The sequence below is a fragment of the Phaenicophaeus curvirostris genome, chromosome 2 (assembly GCF_032191515.1).
Source record: "Phaenicophaeus curvirostris isolate KB17595 chromosome 2, BPBGC_Pcur_1.0, whole genome shotgun sequence".
Classification (NCBI taxonomy): Eukaryota; Metazoa; Chordata; class Aves; order Cuculiformes; family Cuculidae; genus Phaenicophaeus; species Phaenicophaeus curvirostris.
The window spans coordinates 99,512,189-99,538,776 of record NC_091393.1 but is presented as its reverse complement, the minus strand read 5'-3'; the positions used below and the strand labels follow the sequence as shown (position 1 = coordinate 99,538,776).

The following is a 26,588-nucleotide window of genomic DNA, read 5'->3' as shown; positions in this document are numbered from 1 at the left end:
AATAGAACCAAAAAATCCAATTAGAATGCCTTGCTTAGCAGAACCTGTCTAGTGGGTAGATATAGAAAATATTCTTTCTCAGTGAAAGAATGCTTTCTTCTCTTGGTACAGCAAATCAGATTCCTTACGCAGGAAAAGGATGCCTCCATGTTTATGGATTATTACTATATCCATATGTATGGATTCCTGTCATGGTTGGCTCTGCTCTGTTAGATACTGGGAAAATACAGAAGAAACAAACTGGTGTGGTTCCACTCTAGAGACAGAAGAGTGCTGTCCACCCAGGGAAGCCCCACAGCAGTACAAGGCATCCTTCATGCTGACAAGAGAAACAGAATTGATGTCCCCAAAGGATCATGCCCTTCTTGACCAAGATGACTAGGCTGAGTTTGGAGACTAAGCCCTGGCACTGTTCCAAGAGAATGTCGGCAAGGGAAACCAAATCTGTTACTGCTTATTATTATTATAACCCACCTTTGCAAGAAGCTGATTGTTTCAGTCCTAGCACAACGGGGGAAGCAAGAAGTGGTGAGTGGATGTTGCAAATTAGCCACTACTTTGCCCCAAGGGAGCTACATACTGTGGTGGCAGATTATGAAAATCAATTTGCTCTGTGCTGCCCAGTATACACATGCAACACGGTTCCATCTAAATTGACCAATGCTCGTTTGAGCTACTCAGAAGCTTCTTACTTCTAAGCCAACATTATGAAATGCAGAATAACATACACAAGGGGAAAAGAGTGAGCCTACTACCATCTTCCAATGGAACCACCACAGCCCTTAAATAAAAGCAGCTGTTGGGTGGGAAACAAAGATGTTTTCTAGCAATGATATAGCACTGGAGAAAAATATCAACATCAGTACTACAGAAAGCCCAGCAAGAAAGCACTTGGCAACATGTACAGAGAGATCTGTTTTGTACATTTAAATCCAAGTAGACCTATCTTCTCTTCTCATATGCTGGGGCTTTAGTAAAGTTTACTAACATATCAAAGCTGAAATAATAAACTATAAATGTTTGAAGACCTCATGACGCTGCTCTACACAGATACTGAACACCCAGTATGCTATTTAACTGACTTCCTTCATTAATGATTGGGAAGTGAATTCCTCTTGACATTTTTATCATAGTCAAATGTTACTTAGTCTGAAAAATAAAAGAAATATATTTCTATTAATTTAGAGTTGGTCAAAGATGATTTGAAAAAACCCTTTGATATCATTAGCTGTTGGAACAGAATATGATTCATAATTTTGGTCTCATTTTTTTCTATACAGGATTAGACCCTTTTGTCCATGTAAACCAGCAGTGTAGCACTGGAGTCAGGGTCATTGCACTAGCTGAAATCCAGGCATATGAGATTCAAGTGGGGGTCACAGATTCATATCATCTGAGACACTGAAGCACAGGGTGAATTAATGGGCTGAGAAGTGACAAGACTCTTTCATCAGGCATGTATTTAGCAGGGTGACACTGAAGTTGGAGCAGGGGCTGAGGAACTGCATTACTAGATATGACTTAAATTTTTTTTTTTTTACCATGTTTTTGTCTTCAGGGTGTTGACACTTCTCTTTAGTGTCTCTGAGAACTGCTAGCAATGTCAGCCTGTCCTGGTACATAATTGTCTGTATTAATCTATTCAAAACAAACTCTAAAATCCATATTGATTAAAGAAAAAATATTCATTGGACTGGAAGTTTATGTGTTCTTCACATATCTGAAAGCGTGCATCTGTTTTTCAGAGTAACTCCTGAAATGCAGAGAAAGTGATTTCTAGAATTTGGATTGTCTGTCTGATACATCATTTATTTATATTGTTATGAAAATCATCCCTCAGGCTAAATCAAAGTTGGACGAGCTGCCTTTTGTAGTGGTCATGGATGGGACGCAACACACTGTGTTCCTTAGTAGCACTACTAGAAGGCTGAAGAACATCGACTTTCATAAACTTTGAGGTCTATATTCATAGTGCTGTTTCACCTAATGTGCTTGATATTTAAGTTGAAAATTATGATCTCATGCTATGAGGAGTACCATGTGTAAGAAACTGGGCAGATCTTTGAAGAAAAAATGGTTGACAACCTGCAGCAAATGGAAATCAAAGTCTGGGAGAACACACATGTTGACCTGCTCATTCCTGGAGTCAGAGCTCAGTATGTTTGAGGGCTGTGTGGGAAAGATTAGACAGATGTTTTACGAGCTGTGGTATACCTGCTTTATGGATAAACAGAGGAACTCCAGAGCTGTCAGCTTAACGCTTCAACAAAAGCAATACATGCTGTGCTAATTACTTCTAAAGGGCAAGTGTGAGAGATGTTTGCTCTACCATGGCAAAATCCAGCAGTCCAAATTCTCCTCTCACGTGCAACAAGAAGACAAGGAGAGTCAGAAGTAAATCTGGAGAGAGAAGGCTGTTGCAGAGTTAAAAGCTGGATTAAAATGTCATGTGCTCCATGAACTCTGTCGGGGCGTATGACCTGAACTCAGGTCTCTGGTCTGAACTCCCCTAAGGATCCTATTTTTTGAGAATCCTTATTTTTTCCACAAAGTAAACAGAGGCCTGCTTGTGCAAGAACTGGAAGGTTTTAAACAATTCCTCCATTCTCCACAGGAAGAAAAAAAGGCTCTAATCCTGAGAAAAGTGCACCATTAGCACACCCTGTCATAGCAAGATGGACCTCACCTATTCATAGCTTCTCACATAGGATCTCATTGGTCACTGGCTGTGGATGGGAACCCCTCCTGAGCCCTCAGGACCAGATAAATCAAAACATGGTCACTGGGCCCCTGCCATGACCCTGGCTCTTCTGGGAGCCTGTTATCAATGTTTGATGATCAATTGTCATAGAACATATTCTTCTGGGCTGGTGCTTTGCAAACACAGCTTTTGTTATCTCATGTTACACACTCTCTAAACAACTAGTTCAAGCATGTCTGCTGATACCTGCTCCCACTGAGACCAAGAAGAGTTTCTGTGGTACTTTTAGTGCTGAAAACGTTGGCATGGTCTATGTTTGGGCCCCAAAGACACCTGTGTGGCACATTTCTTCCTCTATTTTCATTTAAATGAAAGGTTTTGTAGTTTCCAGAGATGACTCAGTCTGTTGTCACTGAGGGTCAGTTACTGAGTGTTTCTCCCTGCTCAGACATCTGGGTGATGAATACATTTTTCGAATAGTTCTGTCTTACAGACATATTTGGCTTTGAACTGTCTAAAAGATCAGTCACAATGGAAATATGGAACTTTTAGGAAAGTCTGGATCTTTTTAAATACACAAATGCCTTTTTTTTAATTTACTTTGCACAGTTAATTTTTGTGAAAAGCTGAAAATTAATGCTTAATAGAAACTTGGAAGAGGAGGAGATTGTCACTTGATGTCTGAATCACATCTCATCTTTCTCAGTGAGCATCTTTTTATTAGCTTCAACATGCTTTGGATTAGACCTCAGATGCAGACAAGTATATTCAATGCACACCCTTCAATATTTTCACATTAGTGTTAATCTTGTGGCAGGCAGCTGTGAAGAGATACAGTATTACCTGATAAAATTAAATGGCAGGTAAGTGGAAGAAAATTGCACCTCTTTTGCTCTGTGCAAGGATTTAATTTGAAATACAAACCGTAAGGTCTAATTTCTGAGTTTGTCTCCCAACATAGGTCTTATTCAGGTCACTGGACACCTTAGCTGCATAAAGGCAGTTTGATCAGATGTTAGAAACAGCAGGAAAATAAAATCAGGGGGTTAAGGAGCAGTAAGCATTTCTCAGCCTGCCTATGTTTGACTCACTGAAAACCAACAGCTATCATACCATCGGTTGCAGGTTTTCCAAGTCAAATATTTAGAAGGGCTCCTTGCTGGATTACACCGTATTTACTCAAACAGAATATGACTCAGAACCTAAGCAGCCTTCTTGCATTTTCATGAGGTATGCTTTTTAAAATACATACAAATCTTCTGGGATAAGACATCCCTGGGTACCAACAGCACAGAAAGAACACAATAAAAAGCTGTTGCACATGCAGTGCTTAGCAAATCTGACACCTTCCCCACAGAAAACATAAGACCACTAAAGGCAGTTTCCTTATTGTAAATAGGAAATTCTAAAATGAACCTTAGACCCTAAGTTTCTAAAGACTGCAAAAATAAAAGCTGCCTGAGATCGAAGTAAATGCACTATGATCTTGAAGAGAGAGAAAGCAGAAGCAGGTACCCAGTAGATAGCTGACCCAAGGGCAATAGGGTGCAGCAGACCCTGGGGGGAGGCAGGAGGCTTTTTCTCTCCACCTGGCAACTCACTGAAGGTTTAAAAATAAAATAAATAAAAAGGGGGAACAAACCAGGCTCCACACATCTGATGTTTTTCCCAGATTCCGCAGACAATGACACAGACATTAAAGGCAAGAATGGGAGTACAGAAGGAGGTAGATGAGAGCACAACAAGAAGCTCTTGCATCGCTTTTGAACTGAGCAGGATCCTCTTGAAGCAAAGCAGTGAAGCACCAGCTGCACCAGCCAATCAGACCTCAAATGTGGCATAAAGTCAGGGTTGTAGCTGAGCCACTCTGGGCAGTATGCTGCTGGCCTGCCTTGGGTGCACTCTGCACGTGTGGATTGGGCAGCTGACAGTCAGAGAGACTTCACTGCTCTCAGGAAAAGAGATGAGCGATGTTAATGAGCAAAGCAGTTAGGAGGAAGCATAGTGTGAAGTCACTGGAAGGATGGCCAGAGGGAGCGAAACGGACAGTCAGGACCCCAGGCATCTACTCCTCACATTTCCATGCAGCTGTGGGCATCTCCCCTGCCCTCTGCAAACTGACACCACAAACTTTATCTGCTTCACAGGGATATGGACAGCTTTATATTCGGAGAAACAGCTAAACTAGTACTGCACGTGTCTAGGTGACTCCCCTGGCAAGCTGTCAAGCCACAGAGGACTTACTTCATCTGTTATTGAAACGCTACAGTCAGGAGATGGTTCAGGCCATTAATTATTCACAGACGTTATCACTGCCCCAAGCAAAATGGAGCTAATTTTCCCTTCGTAATTAAAAAGGAGCTAATCTGATCTGTGATATAGCTTAGCATCACAGCACCCAGAAACCCGAGACACCTGATCACATCCTGAAGTGATGATAATGCATGCAAGAAGTGTATTTGTGAAAGATGCCTTGCTGCTGGTTCAGGCAGGTGGGAGCTCTGAATTGCTCAGCTAGGCTCAAACTCTGTGTCCAGCACAGGTGATGATAAGACTCCCACTAACCTCCATGAGAGCAGGGGAAGGAGCAGCATGTAAGCTTTTTATAAACCCTTCAAGCTCAATCCAAAGTCCATTGATGCTAAAGGTGTCTGTTGGCTGAATTAAAACTTGGCTCAAACCCATATCTATTAGATCTCTGAGCCAAAAAATATGGCTTAATCCTATTAAATATTAGCCTGCTTTAAAATGGATTTCCTAAGTAGGTAAGCTTTTGGGCTTCTGTGTTGCAAGGGCTATGTGCAAATCACTATTCCTCCTTACCAAACATTTTTTGTCATATCCTTGGGAATTTCTCCTGTGGGATACATGTGTGTTGTTAACACACTCTTCTTCCCTTTTCCTCCTTCAGAGAACTTGGAGGTGAAATCTCTCCTTTTAGAAATTACTCTTGTGTAAATGATTATTAAGGTCTGGAACTTTGTGTTTTCTGCAGTAGTTCTGTATCCCAGTGAATCCTGAAGGACTGATGGTACAGTTGAGGATACCCAGTTCCTTGTACTGTGGCCGGTGTGCGTAAGGTCTTTGGACTGTGCCACCAGCCCCTTGTGACCTTGTCATTCCTTTCACTGTTTCTTTTGTCTTCCTATGTCCCGTACTTAGGCCTGAGTGTTCCCTCACTGATTTCTCTTTCTCTCTCTCTCTTTCTTCTCTCCCTCTCCCTCCTTACCTTGCTACCACTTTTGGGATGTAGAGTAAAGATGCTGGTATCAGGACTTTGGTTATGTTGGATGAGCAAGGAGGTAAGTTCAGACTGCTTCAGTAAGGAACTATAACCATTCTCAAAGTACTGTACTAATTGTGTGCAATCCTGAAAATGAGGATCATAAAAAGCATCTATGGTCGTGGTTGAGAACCCAACACTCTCTTTGCCTTTAGCTTTGTCATCTGTCAGAGGAACGTACAATAACTGCATAAGTGTCTGCACTTCTTTTGTTCTATTTCACTTTAATGTCAGAGAGAGCTGGAGGCTGAACTTGTCCAAATCATCATTTTTTCAGAAGGCTTTGGGTCAAGATTCAGCTATACGATGGGAAGATTTGCCTCCATAAGTGTAAAATCCAATGTTACTTATGCAGGTGCTCTGTATATTTCTCACTTGTTTAGCTATAAGTGAAAAGTATGCACTAAGCCTATTTTATCTTCTCTTGGGTTGCATTTAACTCATGTAAAATTGATTTTTGCATAGAAATGTCAGTGCAGGTAACAGTGATCTCACATTAAAAGCTATGACATGATCATCTTGTTACAATCGACCATATAGAAGTTTTCATGCTTAGATGAGTCCCTGTCTGTGGATAACAGTGACAAAGACAGAGGTAGATATATCCAATACATTCCAGGAAATTACACTTTTGCCCTTCACAATGTGGTGAAGAAGCAGTAGCTTTCCCCTCCTCTCAACAAAACTGTAAGAAGTTCTTCATTTGCTGCAGACCCACAACACCAGCAAAGAGAAATTAAATCAACAGAATATAAATTTCTGCTACTCTATACCAAACCAGCCCAACAAAAGCTCTTGTTACTATTTACTACATGGCATGATATAAAACAGGATGAAGAAATATTTTCTACGGAGCCCATCAATGATTATAGATGATGGTACAGTGTTGTTGGGAAGCAGACAGCAGAACTTGACAGGCCTTTTAATCTGTGATGTCCTTGCCTCTCTGGCATTAAAGTTAATGAAAAGGACCTAAACAGAAAACAATTTCTACTATTTGCTATTATACGTATGTTGATTCCCCCCACCTCCAACTTTAGGGAAAAGAATTTAACTTAACCATATTTTGTCACATCGATTTCCCTTGTCAAAAAAAGTATTACAGAGAATATTGTTGTCTTTGGGTTTTTTTTATGAATAACAGCGGTAAAAGAACTATCACTGAAACCAGAAATTCCTTATGTTGGAACAGATATGGCACCTAAACAATGTGTTTTGTTTCAGAATTGAATTATACTGTTAAAATAAATCACAAATATTATCAGAGAATGTCTGCAAATACCCATGTTTGTCTTGCAATATAATTCATAGGCCAATCAGCAGAAACTTCAGTGATTCCTAGAACTTCCCTTCTGTTTTGTCTTGGGAAAGCGTTTCTGTTTGTTAACTGTTATTTTTCCACAGACTGCTGGGACAGAGGGGTGCTATTTTTATTTTAAACCTGAATTTTTTTTTTTCACTTTGGAGTTCTGCTGTTGCTTAATCTCTGGACATGAAAGTTGTCTGACTGACTCTCTGGTCTAGGAAGGACAGTCTGTGTGAGCCAAGGAGCTAAGGTTGGACCCACTGACCTCTTTGTAATCCAGGGGATTCAGTATTGAAGACTCACTGACAATGAAACCTGAAACGTACGTTGTATGGCCAGACATGCAGTTAGTCAATACTTATAGGAAAGAATCAGACAATTAAAAAGCCTCTTTAAATTGGTTATGGTCATGCCTTAAGTGTTTCCATAAATTTAGCTTGTGACTATACAGCATGGGATTCACAGGCAAATAGCCTAAAAATGCTACAGACCCTGGGAATACTGTAACTACTGTACTATGTTAAATGTTTAATTAAGTTTTGTCCATTCTAGCCATATGCAGCTGTAATAACTTCTGATTTATTTATTTACTTTGTTTTAGCAATAAAGAACTTATATTATTGGGCAAAATACGCTAATGATGACTTTGAACCCTCTGTAATTAGTGCAATGTGTGCAACTCATGGATGTCTCGGCAGATTAGCAGATTAAGGAAATCATTTGCTAACACTGCCATGTGATCTCTTTTCAGCTGACTGCACAAGGCACTTAAGATTATTAGGTGTTAAATGTACAAAAAACATGACATTGATCTTTCCAGTGGGCGGCAAGCAGAGTATCTAATCTCTGTGGTTGCTTGAAGCTCTGTTTCTAGGTTTCTTTACAAAATTGCTTGCTTTGAAGTTAAACAAAATTTACAAGGAAAATGTCTTTGAGCTGATCTCAATCTAAATAACACAAAACACAACTCATTTTCTGGCATCAGTAGGCAAAAGTCTTTGGGATCATAAAAGGAAAGAGGTCAACATAATTTTACAGTACTAGGTATTTATACAATAAAGCCAGTCCCACTCACTCATGTTGCCTCATGCTCAGCACAGCTGGCTGTGCAGCAGACCACAGAGTCTGTTATGACCCTACAGAGATGTAGAGCTTCACAGGAGCTTTCATTACTCCTGTCTAATAGAGAATGGGACTGCCATAAAAACTAGAGACCAATGCCCTTTGAAGTCACTGGGAATCTGAGCGGGCTTTTGGTGTAGACCCTCTGCAATACAAAGAGTTACCATTTTGGGGGCCAGGTATTGCCGCTAAGATAAGTTCAATACAAGTCTTCCCCTGAGGAACCCACAGGAAGGAGCTAAGAGGTTTTATTCTCCTTGTTAAGCCTTTTTCCATCAGTAGAGAAAGTCTTTCCCAGACCCTATATGCATCCGTAATGCTTACATTTCTTTAAACCTGGCCTCAAATCAAGCTCCCTTAATTATTTAAATATAGATACATACATAACACTTTAAACTGAAGTATTTACCTTTCACACAAAAAAGGTCACATTCAGAGGATGATTTAGCAGCAGCAATTGCTCTGCTTCATTAAATATCTTTGAAACACATTAGCTGAGAAAAATGTTAACATTTGGATGCACGCTGGTTAAAAACAGACCATGGAAATTAAACTGATAGGACAAAGTGGAGATATGAAGATAAACCTGAATTACTGACATAATGGAGATCCCACAGTAGTAGCTTTTTTCCTTCAAAGAAAACTTCTATCACCTGGGAGTATCAGCAGGTGAGAGATTTGGACCTTCAAGGACTTTTTTTGAGTGATGATGTCCTCAACCAGTTTATTACAAAAGAATTTTGTTCTTGTATTCAAAATGAAGTGGAGAGGAGAAACTTTTCCAGTATCAACAGTAGCAGCACAACCAGTTTTCATCCAAGGAAAGAGAGAGGAATATCCACAACTTTGATAAGCTACAAAGAAAATGTCAGTGCAACTGACAATTTTCCCCCTGCATCACACCAACAGCAAATGTACAAAGAGCAATGCCAGAGAACGTAAGAGTAGTTTAATCTACCCAGCAGATCTGTCCTCCAGATCAAGTTGAAGTATGGATGTAGAACGCTGGAATACACGGGCAACCCTACAAGCAAAAGGGTTGACACCAAGTGTTGGTGCCCGTGCTTGCTGACCTCTACAGTTTTTGCATGAGTTGTCAGTTTTACAGTTTTGTATGAGTTATGACTGACCAGTTTCTACAACACTGGGGAAACAACTGCAGTAAATACAGAAGAAATTGCCTTTTCTTTCCATCAGGGAGCAAAATTAGGGCCCCTTGTGCAGGCCTTTTTTCCAAGTTTATCTCCCATTCAACAGCTACCATGAAAACTGATAGGCGGTTGCTAGAGGCACTGCAACAACACCAATGAGCTGAGCTGATCACAGTCAGAACTGGTTTGCTAATTAGTGAGAAAACATGGCAACTATCAACTACTCCAGATTCTACAGGGAAAATGGCATTGATTATATTTAGTGTAGCGCAGAACGAAGGAAAAATGAAGTTCCCGAAAACCAGGTTGTGCCTTGTTTACTGTTATTTCTAGCACAGCTAGACATGGGCACAGAAGCACTCCCTGCCAGCTTCCTTCCATTTGTAGCAGTGCTCAGCAATGTCTTTCAGAGCAAAGCTAGGTCAAAACTCAGGATTTCTGAGAAGACTGTCCTAGAAATGTATTTCGCTCTGATATGATTCAGATTTATGGGAAATAGGATCACCAAGTATCATTGGAAAAAGCTAATCTGCTGACTCTCTTTCAAATTCATCTCTCTTGTATGCAATTGTGATTACAATGTGTTCTTAGACATCCTTTTCTTTTCTTTTCTCTTTTTTTTTAATTAAAATTGTCCTTGGTGGAAATTACTTAGTTGCACAATACCCTGGGCAAAGGAGCAAGTTCCCTTCTCCGAATTCATTTAACTGACATTCAAGCCCAGGCCCCATATCCTGGACACTTGCCAAGGAACATTTTGTTATAAATTACAGATGAGGATGCAAATGCGGAGCAACATCAGACTTGTCCTGCCCTGGCCCAGCATCCAGCACGTTATTAAGATGCTTTTGCAGCTATGTTTACTCAAGAGACCACAGGAGTAGCTGAGGGATGTCCTTGCTACTGTTTCCCACTCCCAGTGACTTCCACAGAAATTATGGAATATCCTGGCAAAGTGTCACAATGCTAGAGTAGAACTAACAGGACTAGCTTATGGTCCTTTAGTTGCCTATAGTTTTAATACAGAAGTAATTCATAAGTATAACAATACAGGTGAAAAAATATGCTTGTTTGTATCCTGAGATATGCCATTAGTTTTCTGCAACATCTGAAAGAAGATATATGACTACTATGTTTGAATCAAAGTGACATTCTCAGACATAAGAGTATCAACATACAAAAAGGCTAATAAATAGCAGAGCTTTCCAGAAAAAAAAAAAAAAAGGCATTTGCAATGAAGCATCTCTCCGATCTGTATCCTGCTTAAAGATGTCAGTCAATTCTTTTATATATTATATGAGATGAACATAGATATAGATGTAGTATATTCAAGGAATACTGTAACAAACTATAAAAAGTTGCTTGAGCTCTGAACTTGAAGGGCTTCTTTATACAGGAGATAAAGGACATGATCTTTTTTCAGTGTGAATTTGCGTAGGTTCATGGCAGTACATGCTAGAAGATTGTCTTCCCTAAAACCTTTAATAGAATATGCAAAATTGGAATAGGCAAGAGCTATGAAAACAGACGTTAAATAAACCCTTTGATAGACATCTCTTTTTTTTTTTCCAGTAGTGATTTATTCTGGGACAGATTTTAATATCAGTTATACCAAAACAAATACAGAGTGACCCGATTAAGTTAATTCCCCTATAATATTTATACCTCAATAATTGTGGTTAGACTCATGAATCTGCTGCCTTGCCTGTGGGACCAGATCTTTGACAGGTATAAATTTGTGTTGCTCCATGAAGCCAGCATAACTAGGCCAATTTGAACCAGTTAAAAAAACGGTCCACAACATTAACATCTAGCACATGGTTTTAGGAGGAGCAGCCTGCTGTCTAGACTTGTGGGCTACAGATATGACATGGGCTTTTTACACTGATGATATTTCCTTTAATGGAAGATAAATTAGTTGTGGGTCCCTTTTATATTGAGAAATAGCATAGGCATCACACAGAAATTGTGAAGCAGGATAAATTAAGTCAGGTTCCTGGAGAGAGCGATAATTTAAAGGAAAGTCTTTGAGTCATGTCAAATATACTCTTCAGTTAGCACTCATCTATTCAGGCAGAGCAGGAAATAGGAAAAGAAAGTTCCAAAGGCCCTACTACATACTTGGCTTCAAAGAATGTGCAACTGAGCAAGGCAACATGCTTAGACAGAAAGCCACCAGTAGTACCAGATCTAGAATGGATCCTTTCCATCTTACCCAGCATTTTCTACCGTCTAGGCAAGGATAGAGAAATATTGGCAGCAAAATCAGTGGAAGAAAGGTCGGTACCTCTTTTTCTTCCCAGTGTCAAAATATACGTATGAGAACAGCCTTCTTTTGACTGAGAGCCCTGGAAACTAGCCAGGCTCTGCAAACACAGATCATGTGAGCAGGAGGTAGGAATCTACACCAAGTCCAATTATGCTGCGTGAACCAATACAGAAGTCAGCTCACGCTCCCACAGCTGCTTCCCAAAGCAAAAGCCAGTGTTGTGCAGCTATGCGGGAGCAGCCAGGACTCTGAGTTAGTGAGAAGCAGGAGCACTTAGAAGAGTATCACCTTCTACCACATACTCACGTTTCTGATGAGATTAACAATCTATGGCTATGAACATGAACCAAAGCTTCTGCTAAAGCCTCCTCAACAAAATGTAAAATTACATTGTGCACTAAAACAATCGAACTTTGTATTTCTGGTTCTTGACTCAGCAGTTTATCTGGTAGAACTTGCGCAGTGTAACTCTCAGGTTTCCCTATTACTTTTCCAATCCTTCTCTCAAATTATATGTGCCCCTTTTAGAAAATATTGTGAGGTAAATCTGATCCTCTGAATGTATCCTTGGATTTGGGATCAGTAATGCCTGTGGTATCAGGAGATGGGCATGTCCAGCTGAGGAGAATGAGAACTGACAGCTGAAGAGCAGATGCAGCTGGCAATGTCGACATGGTACCTCTCCTACTCAAAGCCCAGCCACATGCAAGAATTAAACAAAGAGCACAAGTTCAATATTTTAATTATTTCAGCTTGAATAATTTAGGCTAGGATTTTCAAGACTCTTTAGGGATGAGATGCCCGTTTCCCATTAAAATTAATTAAGTAAACTTAATTTTAATGGGAATTGTGTTTCCAAATCACAAGAAAGCTTTGAAAATCTGAACTTCAATTGTTATTAGAAACCCAGGTAAGAAGTTAGGCCTATTTATGCTCCCAAAGATGTCAAGAGGAGTTTTGTACTGACATCAATAGGCACAGGTTTGGGTTTCTTTTTCTAAAATACCTTCTTTTTTTCTTCTTGATAGAACTTGGTTAACATCACACATGATGTTATGGTTCTTCTATAACCAGTGCTCTTAGCTCCTTTCCTCTCAGATTTAACTCTGTGTTTATATTCAATATGGGGAATAGAAATGTATTTGTATTTTACTGGGACTGCTTTACTTTGCCTCTTCGGATGTAGTTACAATATTTACTGGACTGAAATGCCTCTTCAAGAAACTTTCTCATCCCTTGTAATACTTATTTGGGTTTATCGTTCTTGAAACAAATGGTGAGGCTTTCCACCCATGTAAAATACTGATGCTCCTGCAGACTCCACATAAGACCCCTGATTCCACTGGATCCATATCTGTTTACATGAGTGGAGAATACGTCCCTACAATTTTGCATTGCGGCATTCCACTCCTCTCAGCCATTTTTTCCAGCTTTAATGGTGAATAAACTAACACATTAAATTATGAGCTACCAAGTCACTCATAAAACCCTAAATTATCATCAGCCATAGGTGGAAATAAGCCAAATTCTGTTTGATACCAGCAGAGTGACAATATGGCTGGTTACCTGGCTTGGTGCTTCATAACTTTCCTTGGACCAAAGCAGAAGTGAAAATGTGAATCTTCACCCAATACTTGTTTTCATAAGATCCCTTGAGGACAGAGACAACAAACGCTATAGCTAATGATCCTGTTTCAGTGAGCATCAGGCTCCTGTGCTGGTTTAACTCTGTTCACTGGGGTTACTCCTGATTTGCAGTGTACATCCACCTTGAGGTCATACTCAGTTTGGAAATTAATATCCAATGTCAATTAAAGTGGCAGGTTTCAGCTTCCTCGACCTCTGGAAAAAGGAGTACTTGGACACAGCTCTTAACAGCTCACTCCAGCTCTGGTACTGTTAATACCAGATCCAAGCAATTACACTGCCCCAAATCACCCATTCCAAAGGATTTGTAAGTGTAAATAACTGAAGTATTTTCCATGGAAGGATACCTTTTCTCTTGTATTAATGTGCATAAATGAAAAATAATAATGCTTTATCTTTCTTTTTCTTGGATATCATTGGTGTCTTAGTAAGTGAATGTACTGTATTATGTTTCCGGACCTTAAACTTTATAACCCTTCCTTTCTACATCATTGCATCTTGTTTAAATTAATATATTTCCAACATCTTCCTCCTTTGTTTCACTCATCCCATACTAGAAAAAAACATCTTTGGCATCCAGTGCGGCGTACAACCTTTCAGCAATGCATCAGCTCAGATTAATGCATTGTAATGTCATTATTAATTCAGTTCTACGTGGTCATTTTTCATGTTCTGTTGAAGACAAAAGCAAACAAACAAAAATACAATTCATTCCACACTGTCATCCCTTTGTCCTGACCAGAACAACTCGATCGTGTTGAAGAAGGCATGAACCATATCAACCAAGACATGAAGGAGGCCGAGAAAAATTTAAAAGATTTAGGGAAATGCTGTGGCCTTTTCATATGTCCTTGTAACAAGTAGGTACTGGGTACCGGCTCTGCTGTGTGGTGTCCAGTTTTTTGTCACAGTGAATGTCTGAAGTTTTTGTCTTTTTTTTCTTTGTCCTTTTCCATCTGCTTCATTCTGTGGGGATAAAATACTTGTGTTTAATCAGAACAACTGGAACGCATCGAAGAGGGAATGGACCAAATCAATAAGGACATGAAAGAAGCAGAAAAGAATTTGACGGACCTAGGAAAATTCTGTGGTCTTTGTGTCTGTCCATGTAACAAGTAGGTGCTGCCTGCCTCATCTCTTTGAGCACTTAAGGCTGATCCTAAAGGCCTTGTGAAGCTCATCCTTGCTAGGCACATGGACAGGATGAGCATGTGGCATGCAGAAAGAACGATTCTGGTTCAAATGCATTCATCTCATAGCATAGACAACTGACTGGGAATTACTGTAGATGCATTAAAATCAGGCATACTGCAGTGAAAGCTTCACTGTTGACACTTTTTAATGGCAAAAGTTTCAACATTTTATACAAAGTGTACTGAGTGGTTCCATTTTCCAGTGAACAAAAACACTGCAGCTACCTTACTCCTGGAGACTCTAAATTTCAAAACAAACTTTCACAAACAAGTTTAATGAACCAAACTGAACCAAAAAAGCTGAAAAGATGCAGAAGAGGTCACAATAAATGTTATTCAAAATTGTGGATGAAAATCACACTTTTTATTGTTCAACAAAAATTGTCCTTGATGAGATCTTATGTTTCACAATTGGAACCCAACTAGAAATAGCTTTCAACCTGCTGTAGGCAACAGATCTGAGGAAATCTAAACATGTCGTGCCAAATTTCTCTCATTTGGGTAGCATGTACACTAAGCAGAAATGTTGAAATGCATTGAATTTGCTTGCATGCCATCACACTTGAACGAAACTGTCCTCCAAGTAATGCAAAGCTTGTTTTAAATGCCAAATGGAAATGTGATATGCAATTATGTGGGTGTAGGAAATCAGGGACAAAGCAGACTGACCAGGAGACCTTGAGGAATAGCAAATCCAGCATCCTGTGAGTAGGCAATTAGATTAACATGAAAATATTCATAAATGGTTGACCAGAAATTGTACAGGAAGCAAAGTAGGGTGCAGGGATTCTGTAGCATTATACTCCCTTTCTGTGTGGCACAGATACTTTGTGCACCACCAGGACTTGATCCTACCATGATTATCAAGACCAAAGGAGACAGAGCTGTCACGGAATTCAGTGGGTATTTTACCAGAAATCAGAATGGTAGGAGTGAGTTTCTGCCTTATCAGGCACCATTTATTTAGAAGTTAATTCCCTTGGGACACAACGCAGCTGTAAAAAAAAAAAAAAAAATATCCATTTTGCTTCTGTGTACCAAGACACAAATAATTTGCTGGAGTAACCATTTGCCCAGAATATGTTGCCTAAGTGTGCACAATGGGAGAGAGGCAAGGAGGAATGGAAAGAGTTACATGCACACAGAGAGCCTTTGTCAGTGGGACTGCCTGTAATTTGTGTTGGCTCTGATACAGGCTTTAGCCCTGCTGTCCTGCACCAGAGGACCCAGTGCAGAACAACTTCAGGTTTAAGAATATGTGGCAGAAACTTTACATTTCTCACACTCTAAAAGCTGTTGCAACTTAAAAAGGAGCTCTGTCTTGGCTTGCTCCTCCTGGAGAGGAGGAGCATAATGCCTACATCAAAAGTTCACCGTTGAAGTACAAAAAATTCCAATGTATTTTGCAGAAATCATCATTTTTTAGATAATCTTTAATATTCTGTACTCTAGGAAAGGCTGCTATGAACTGACAGCCAAACTTGTGGCATGGATGCCACACCTGACACATTGCCTTAAAACATTTACTGCTTCACTATGATTGCAGTATTGTGAAATTAATAGATGCAAGAACAAAAACATAGCACACATGTTCGGTGAGAAAGAGGTGAATTTTTAAAGGTATCTCTTCCCTGCTTTAAGACAGTATTCTGACCTTTGCAGTCTACAGACAGATTCATAAACTAGAATTGCTAATCAGTCAATGTGTTTAGAAACAGAATGTGGATGAACAATGCTCTTAGAGACTGTTCCTTGAATCACCATGCCAGGCTTCAACTGCTACAAATACGATATTCTGAGAAGTGGAGTGTAGGAAGGAGAGAAATCCCTGTAGTTCTGGACATTATTATCACCGTGATCCCTTAATGCTCTGCTGGGTGGTGGTAAATTAATTGCATATATTTCAAAAGATGAACCATTTCTCACATAATTATACTCTGCTACTTGTAAAAACAACTCCATGAGCCCTATGCAAATGTAAGGCTTGATCCAAAAATGTCCACGGCATGGAACTTCGGCCAGACTGCACTCAAAAGTACAACTGCTATTGACTGTGAGCAGGCCCAGACTACATCTATTGACTTTAATGGGAATTCCACAAGAAAAGACAACTCAAGCTCTGGGTGTATAAAATCATCCACCTCAAACACAGAGACTGTCTCACTCTCAAAGTTGCACAGGTCTAAAGAACTGGCAAATACCTGTAAATGTATGTGCAGGCAAGAGAACTACTTTCATTGATTTCTAGAAATGCCAAAGCTGATGTATAGTTTTAGAGAACTAAGAACAAATAAGCCAACCATCTTCTTTCTGTCTTCCTAAATTTTAATAGGAAATAAGCCGTAAAATAGGTGAGCAGTAAAGAAATTATTTTCATCTGTATTTTAATTCTATACTGCAGCATATAACACATATTCACGCTCAAGAGAAGCTGAGCTGCCTTAGTGTCATGGAGAGAACAAAACACTAGAGATGAGTTGTTATGTCCTTTCCCAAAACCTCCAGAAATACATTCAGTTTTTCCCCCCAGATCCAAGCCACAGGGCTGTTAGTATGACTGACCAAAGAACAGGGAAACTGCTGGAAACTACTCTGTTTCCAGAATAAAATCAAGGACTTGATCTACAGATCTCAAACACTCACACTCTCCTGTAAAAGAATTCAGTCTCATCTGATGACCCCAATGACAGCAACGCAAAATACACTGCACATGTTAATCTGCCACTCAAGGTATGCCTGGATTTTAACTTTCTATCCATGGCAGCTCAGTCAAAAATAGCTCTCTGAAAGCTAATATAACTGTCCATAAACAACAAATATAAGAAGTTGCTAGGGTATTTTGAAGTCCTATAGTCTAAAGCTCCTGAAGGAAGTGATGATTCATTTTTGCCTGTGTCTTGCTTATTGTGAAGGCTGTTACTGCTGATGCATTAAGAGTATGATGAACTATTGGGGCAACTGTGCTTAGTGAGAATGCTTCACTTCTTATTCATGCCTGTAGCTGGTGCATGAAGAAAAATGTAGAAAAGTTTCCCTTTCTGATGCTAGATTGCTTGTATTTTTTTCTTTTCTCCTGCACCCATTTCACTTCTGCCTATTTTACTTTTTGTCTCTGTGGACAAAGGTTTGTACATCAACTGTCGATGTATGATTACTATTTTCAAGTACCGATATATTATTTGAAAATTTAATGAACCCTATGAATTTTATGGTAAAATCATCCCCAAATCACCTTGGGAAAGGTTAGTGGCTTTAAATGCCTATTATGCCACATGTGTGTTAAAAACCACCAACAGAAGCCCGATCTTCTGCGTGGTAAAATGTTAAAATCTAGCCAAATCCACTTTTCTCTACGAGGGTGTGTTGCTGTGATGTGATGTACACACTATACTTGGCAGTTTTGGTTTTATGTCTGTCTGCCAGTACATTCTCTGTGTTTGTTGTCAAAACTATGTGTCACTGAAATGAAACAATGTTTACAATGTTTTCTACTTATCTGTATTCCTTCTCTTTTTCTTTTCTTTCTTTCTTTCTTTCTTTCTTTCTTTCTTTCCTTTTTCCCCTCCCTTCTTCTTTCTGGAAACTGAGTCAACATCCAAAAACCTGTGTTGCAGTGTTGTAGACTTGGCAATTGCAATTCACCCTATTGGAAACAAAACCTCTGACCATCACAGTTTTTGTGGCAGTAAAGTGGAAAAAAAACCAAACAACCCTCCTTTTATTCAGGGTTATGATATATCGGTATACAATCGACCCTCTATCTGAAAACTCATTTGCTTGATTAAGCTTTTAGCTTGGAGAAATAAAGTTTTGCATTTGTCCTTGTCCACTTGATGTTTTGTTACTCATCATCTTTTTTGCATAGGCTTAAATCAAGTGATGCTTACAAAAAAGCCTGGGGCAATAATCAGGATGGTGTTGTAGCCAGCCAGCCTGCACGTGTTGTAGATGAACGGGAGCAGATGGCCATCAGTGGTGGCTTTATCCGCAGGTGAGCCTTTTTATCCACTGTTTTCTCTCTGTTCTCCCCCTGATATATTTAGATTTCTTCCATATGGTCATGAGTTCTTGATGCTCATTAACTCCTTCAGCAGTGTTGGGTAACGTGATGGAGCCAGTGTTTTCCAGAGAGTGGTGGGTGCTTATATTTAGGTTGATGGCAGCTGAAGAGGGGTACTAAAGGCTTACTGTGTCCCCTGACTACCCGTGGCTCTATGGCTGCTTGCCTGAGCTAGTCAAAGGATGGTTACATTGTCAGAAATCCTGGAAGGGTCTTAGTCCCAAGAACCAGAAGGTGCTTGAAAATGTGGCCCTAAATCCTCTTCCTTGGGACTGCCCAGATCTTTGCAATAATAAAATAGAAATAGCATCTATTTATTTACTTCACAGCAGCAATGTGAGGTTGCAGGCTATCAGCAGTCAGCACTGTCCTCTGCACCCCCTCTCCCTGGTGTAAACAATGCAGTTTTCCTGGGGGCTTTATTACGGGTCTCATTAATGACAGTTGTCAAATGCCTCAAAAATGAAGTGTCAGATAAATACTAGTTTATTATTATTAAGTGTCAAGATATATAGTGCTCATTATCCAACCTTGCCAGAATACGTACCGCAGATTTCAGCACCTCTTCCTTTCTTTTTAAAAAGAAAAAAGCCTCAGTCTCCTTGCCAAAGCACCGAGACAAGTACAGAACTTGCAGAACACTTAATTAGAGGTACAGCACTTCCCTGCTCGTGACTGTCCAGAAAACGTCACTGAACAGGGAATGACCCCCAGTTCCTCAGCTGCTGTAAAGCCACAATCATTGAGAAATACTGGTGCTTCAGCGGCAACCCCTGTACAGTCAAATGAAAGCCAGTTTGAAACACACAGTTATACCAATGGCAACCAAACTGCAAACTTTAAGCAATACTTACAGATCCAGCAATAAGTACATACTGATTACAGTGCTTACAGAGAATGTATTTAGATCACAATGCTATCAGCTGAATGGATACAGGCATACCAGTAGGCAAAGCTTTGATCTCTGAAAATTAAGGACACTGGATTAATAAGTAATTATCTTTCCAAAAACTATTATCCACTTATTTCTTTGGCTGCTGTGATAAAGGGAAATCAGTGTGATAGAAACAATGCTGTCAAGCAATCTGGAGCGTGGGATTGAGTTGCCATTTAGGTTTGCTGGGTCTGCCATTCACTTATTTTTTATTTCTGTACAGGCAGCCCCAACAAAATGAAAGATGGGGCATGAGAACAGAATAGCAGTGAAGGAAATTATGGTATGCTGTCATTGTTCTGTGAATAGCCTGTAGCACTCTTTTGGCACCTACATGACCACAAACTACACAAGAGGCTCAAAGTTGTGATTTTCTGAGTGGGACCTACGGACTTTGCTTTTCCCAGGATCAGTCACCACATGCCTCTCTGGTCACTGGAGCTTCAAACTGCACCTTTGCTCAATCACAAGTTGTTTTCTAAAAATCAAGCAACTAAAAAAGGTGGTGCTAACAACAAGAGACAAAGGATTTTTACTAATGCCAGTAAATCTGAGTGAAGGTGTTTTGTCATCTACTGAAAAAACATTTAATGAAATTTTGGCCTTTCAATACTTAAAGGAGACTTAAAAAAAGAAACGCTTTTTAGCAGGGCCTGTTACAATGGAACAAGGGGTAATGGTTTTAAACTAAAAGAGGAGAAGTATAGACTAGATACTAGGAAAAAATTTTTTAACTGAGGGTGGTGAAGCACTGGCACAAGTTGCCCGGAGAAGAGGTAGATGACCCACCCCTGGAAACATTCGAGGCCAGGTTGGAGTGGGCTCTGAGCAACCTGATTTGGTTGAAGATGTCCTTGCTCACTGCAGGGGGATTAGACTATATTACCTCCATGGTCCCTTCCAATCCAAACCATTCTATGATTCCATTCTATGAAATAGAATGTTGAGTCAGGTTTTTAGAGGTGAAGTATTTCAGTGAGCCCTGAGTGTATAAGGACTGGACAGTATCCATTGGCTCTGTATAGTCCATGGAAAAGCAGATAGAACTTCAATTTCAGCACCCTCCAGCATTTCCCACATGCTCTAAACACACACAGGTCCAAAGGAAACACCCTTTCATTCTTCATTTGAGAGGGACCATCACTTGCAGGGAGGTGCAGTGTATGATTCAGACAAACATAGACAGAAACACTTCTAGGAGCAGCAGATATGAGAAGTATAAATGGAGTGGTGATGAATGTAGACAATCCCAACAACGAAAAAATATGAATTTATTTTTTTCAGGTTAGCTACTTAATAATCCCTTTTCTTCAAAGCTGAGCACAGAAGCATGCTCCTCAGGTGATAAGCAGAGGAAGACGCAGGACAGGTTTTGGGTGAATCAGAGTTTCAAAGGGAACTTCCTGTGTTTCTTCTTCAAATAATTGTTTTTTTTCTCCCAGGGTAACAAATGATGCCCGGGAAAATGAAATGGATGAAAACCTCGAGCAGGTCAGTGGCATCATTGGCAACTTACGTCACATGGCCCTGGACATGGGCAATGAGATCGACACACAGAATCGCCAGATTGACAGGATCATGGAGAAGGTAAGAGATTGCATTTCTAAGAGGACCCCAAAAGGACTGTGTTTCCCTTCTGCAAGCTGTGCATTCTGCCGTTTTTCTTCAGCTCGGAGGAAAGGGACAGAAATAGCAGCTAGAGCTCCTCTCTCTTCTCCCTTCAAATCACTGGGCTACAGAAGAGCTTGCTGCTGTGGATTCTCAGGAGCCGTTAGTGCAGGCCAGGTCAAACCCACACTGTTGGATTGGCAAGACAACAGATGGCAAGGGGATCCATTAGTAAAAATCAAAGCTCCTTCTACGACAGCTTTGGGAAAGGAGAAGTGCCATGAACTGTGCAGAACCACAGGGCTCATGTCTGAATATCTTCATACTTCCTGGCAAGTTTTAAGCTTTCCTGAACTTTCCTTCCATTGGAAATTCCATGAGAAACTGAGAATTGGATCACCTGTTTGGAGGACAAGTCCCTAGAAAAGGATGGGGATTTATTATGCAAGGCTCTGCTGTATGGGCACAGTGCAGCCAGTCATCATGCTGCCTGCTTATAACCACATTAGGACAGAGATCTAGCAGCTCTCTTGGGGGTCGGTGTGTGTGTATGTGTGTGTGTATATATATATATATATATATATAAAAATAACCGAGTCTCAGCATTACTCTTGCAAAATCACCATCTAAAAAGGCAGAGAGCACCATGTTCCAGTGCCAGACCTGCATTGCAGATTTCTGAAGGAGATAGCAGCACCCTCCAAACCCAGCTGGGAACTCACTGCCATCCTTAGATCCCAAGATCTGCAAGCCATCTGCATTCATACTGGCTGAGTGCCAGGCATAGGTACAGCCAAGCTGAAATGACGTAAGAGGCTAGATCTTCATCTGGTGTAAAATCAATACAACACTTGACTTCAGCTGAGATTTACACATCCTGAGGATCCAACTGAGGACTTATATGTGCTACTTAGAGATAATGCTGACCTTAAGTGGTAGCGCTTGTACTCTTGAGCCTTCTTACACGTGCAAGCCTTCTCACACGAGCAGAATGTCCATGCCTATTTTTCATGTCAATTAACTACATCAAAGCCTAGTGAAAAAATCAAAGAAAGTACAAAACTGAGGGATTCGCTCAGCTTTCCTTAATGGACTTTGATTGTAGAGAGAGCTGGGTGAAGTATATGTTGTCTTAAAGGTGGGAAGTGTGCTTCTAGCAGAGAGACAGTCATATTACATAGTAGAGCACAAGGCTTTGCATCAGTAAAAAGCTTTGTGTTACATTTTTCATCTGTTAGTTTGACTGTATTGGAAAATGCAGAGTATTTCTGTGATGCCATTCTGCAGCATTTCATATTTCTGTGAAAACAGTGAAATATGTGAGCACAGGGGGGAAGATTTACTGCAGTTATTCATATGAAAAGAACTAGAAAGCAGCACATCTATCTGTAGTGCAAGGACTGGAGGGTTATGCAGCTACATCTTAAGTACAGTTAAATAAGAAGACTAGGATATACATTATTTTCTCAGAGTAACTACGAGGACATGCACTATTGCATGTTACCAGCTACCCTACTCATGATATAGCATAGAGGCAGGAGACATGCCCTGTGGATGGAGATCAGCTGTGTTCCATTCGTGCCTGCAGGATACTATCACAAACTGCAGCAAGCCTGAGAAGGCACTGTTCTCCTATCAGTTCATGTTTGCAAACATTTGGATATTGCAAACGTTACCAAGGCTCTTTGTTCACATGAAGCACATGGGCCCAATCTCTAGGCAATTGGATAAATGAAGGATTGGCCTTCTACATCTCTGTGGTCTTCTTACAGAGTTAGGCATCTCATACAGCAATAGAAAAACAACATTGCAAGCTAACAAGAGTCATTAAATTCAGCCTCACAGGCAGGCCTTGTCAGCCAGAGCCCTTGGCTAAAGAACAGTGACACAATTCTGGAAGATGGACTTGCAGCATACGCAGAGGAGTCATTATGAAAGCAGCACAAAACCAAGACAGTCTTCGCTCCTCGTGAATATCTGTCAGATTTCTCAGAGTAGGGACACACAGTAATATGATACTAGAAAAAAGAAACCCAATATATTAGGAAAACCCTCTATAAAAGACAGAAATTACAGCTAGCCAGATAATACTGAAACCACAAATGCACACATATCCATTTTGCAATGAAATATTGTGATAGAACATATTCCCTAGCTGGTGGTTGGCACACGGAATGCTGGAGTTGTTTTCTTTTCCTGACTGCTGGAGCACTGTGCTTTTGATCAGTTTTGATCATTAGAAAGACCCTTGGCTGCCACATTTTGCAAAAGCTGGGGTGCATCACAAAGCTACCCCAAATACTCCTAAAGCATTTATGTTAAACTGGATGCATGCACCTAAACCAGAGCATTCTAATAATGCAGGGATTTAATCTGACCTGTTCACAGTAGCCTAGATAGTAATGAATAGGAGAGAAAGGGACAAAAACTAAAACAACAATGTGATAAGTAGGTCAAAAGGACAAGACATCATCACCAGAACACCCTGGCCCTAAACTGATCCATAAACTGGAGGTTGGGAGGAATGTAGAAATGGCTCAAAGCATTTTGGATTGACCAAGGTGGGAAGGTCTGGGTAAAGACTCCCGCTGACTTTGATGTAACATTCTCCACTAGAGTTAAATCTTAGTGTTTTTATTTAGGAACATCGATATTCAATCCATATTTATGTATTTCATGTCAAACTTAACCACTTGCAAAACTATTAACTTATTTTTAGGTAGTCTTTTGGTAAAAGCACAAAAACTATACTGTGGTAGACAAGGTCAGACTCCTGGTGAAAAGAAAGGAGTGTGGCTTATAATGAGTAGTTATGCTGATTTACGCTTGTTGAGGGTCTGGCACATCTTACTATACTAAAAATACACATCTACATAGCATTTGCAAAAACAGTTATGGAGAAAAGCCTAAGATATTTAAGAAGGATTTATTGCACATCAGTGTAACCATTTGTAAGGGATTTTGAAATGTCTGTGGGAAAGTTTCTTTGCCATTCTGTCTTTGTAAATTGGAGATTTAAAATAAATCTGTACAATTTGGATATGCCCCAGAGATGTGGGAGTAACCATCAAAGCTAACAAAACACAGCCAGCCAACCACAAAAAAGAGTTTGCTATTTGAGTTCTGCTTTTAATGCAGGAACACAATTCTCACCTTTCCCACAGATCTGATTTAAAAAATTGAAAAAAATTTTCTATCTAGTCTCTTTGCTAGCATAGCAACCTTGGGTTTGGATGGAGCTTTCCCAGTTTTTGTCAGTTAAAACAATTTCTTTAGTCTCCAAAGCTAACTTCTGCAGAGCTGCAGAAAGCTGTGGTCAGCGTGTCTTCCCACTCAGAAAGAACTCCTAAACCTTCCAAGTGGTGCCATTCTATTAACAACATTTTATAAGCATGGCAAGTGTTACCCCATGGAAGGAAGTAAAATTAATGGTTCAGCCTATGCTGAGCTTAATTCCAGTTTAAATGCTTCAAATAATGGAAGAATCCCTGCCTTTTCTTAATTCCTGTTTATGCTGCCCAATGAGAGAAGTTACTCAGCCTTGCAACTACACTGGTGAACTTCGTTGAGAGAACAGAATAATGGCATCACTCCTACCTATTCCCATCTTTTCACATGTAGAGCAAAGCAAATAGATCCAAACTGATGCATTTTCAAAGAAATTTACTTTTCTCAGCTTCCCTGCTCCAGCAATTCTCCAGTACACTGACCAAAATTTTAGCTTTGACTGCATGCTTGGTGATCTGACTTAGGACAAAGTCCAGGTCCAATGAATTATAGAGAGCACTGAGGCTTTTCACCAGTGAAATCCACATGCACATCATCAGTTCTCATCCTCTCATCCACAACCATCACTAGCACTATCAACAGCAGAATCTACAGATCGACACAGCATTTCTAAGAGTTCTGTGAAGCTGAAAACAAACATAAAAGCTCTACTCGAAGGCTGCTTGAAGTGTCATAACACCAACAAATCTGTAATTTCCTTGTGGTTCCCCAATACCTCTACAAAAACAGCCCCCCAGTGTTTTCAAGCTTCATTTTTTTTCCGACTTAGCCAAAACTACAGAAGTGTTCACTAAGCATTGTAGATACTCTCCGTCTGCCCTATATATTAATCTGTTTCTTTCCTTTGTGTTTCCCTAGGCTGATTCCAACAAAACCAGGATTGATGAAGCCAACCAGCGTGCAACAAAGATGCTGGGCAGTGGTTAAATGCAGCAAAGTGCATTTCCTTTTAACACTGTCCGACAGGGCAGCACCTTCATGCTTTTATCATGGTATTTACCTACTAGGTTTGCACACATGCACATATCAGCCCCATTGTAAATGTTGTCCTGTGTAGTTTGTCAGCTTTCCAAAAATGATACTTGTAATTATTTTTTTCTAGATATCTTCCTTTCCAAAGGTTGTACATAGTGCTGATTTGATGGCTATAGCTCACTATGATGTTTTTTGGGATTTTTCCTTTCCTTATTTCTGTTTTGGATTCCTTTCCTTCTCACCTCCTTTCTCTTTTTTTTTAAATGATGTTTGCTGAATGACAACACTGTTGGAATGCTAAACGTGCTGTTAACCTTTAAATATACAGTATTGTTCTTGTAAAACTGTGACATTCCACAGAGCTACTGCCATGCTCCTGTCTTTGGGTATCATGATGTTTAAGCACTTAAACCTGCTGTCTTCGGTTCTTCATTGCCATTATCTGTTGTTATGATTTCATGATTAGACAATGTGGAATTATATTACTATAACAAGCATTGCACTAAAAAGTGATGTGATTTATGCATTTATGCATGAGGAATAAATAGACTTTTAGACTCCTACTTAAACAAGACTTTTCCCATGGCAGTAGCACACCAACAATGACAACAAAAGCATGCTCAGTATTCGGACTCTTTTGGGACTATGTTATACCAGCAAGTTTGCAGTCGTGCCACTTTTTTCTTGTTGATATATATATAGTTATTAATCATGATCATTTTTTTTTAATTATGAAAAAAGAGGGATTTGGCACTCACCATTTAGCCATTGCCAGCAAAATAAAAGCTTGGCTGAAAATATGTCAAAGACAAAAAGAAATAAGTGTAATATATTGGGTTTGTCTGCTGCTTTTGAAGACTATCTTTTGGAGGAAATGACTACCATATGAAATGGTGCAAAGAAATGTAATTTTTATAAGGCTCTCTCTTACTAGTCGCTATCCCCATGTGGTTTGTTATCGGTACAGTTCTCTGTTGCTTACCTAGAGCTATGCACACCAAATCGCTAAGATGTTTAGTAGCTGACTTAATTAAAAAATAATAAAAAAACC

At 39.9% G+C, this 26,588-nt stretch overlaps 1 protein-coding gene across 2 annotated transcripts in view; it reads left to right on the top strand.

The window, feature by feature from the left end:
- Positions 1 to 26,144, top strand: part of SNAP25 (synaptosome associated protein 25) — a 28,877-nt gene extending 2,733 nt beyond the window's left edge. The window contains exons 3-7 of one of the 2 annotated variants that reach the window (XM_069850162.1): positions 5,955 to 6,003; positions 14,477 to 14,594; positions 18,538 to 18,663; positions 21,109 to 21,253; positions 25,421 to 26,144. In XM_069850162.1, coding sequence (XP_069706263.1) covers positions 5,955 to 6,003; positions 14,477 to 14,594; positions 18,538 to 18,663; positions 21,109 to 21,253; positions 25,421 to 25,489 — 507 coding nt within the window. In that variant the 3' untranslated portion in view covers positions 25,490 to 26,144. Of the gene's footprint in view, positions 1 to 5,954; positions 6,004 to 14,221; positions 14,340 to 14,476; positions 14,595 to 18,537; positions 18,664 to 21,108; positions 21,254 to 25,420 lie in introns of both variants that reach the window. The other variant, XM_069850163.1, reaches the window with a different exon arrangement.
- The last annotated feature ends 444 nt before the right edge of the window (positions 26,145 to 26,588 follow it).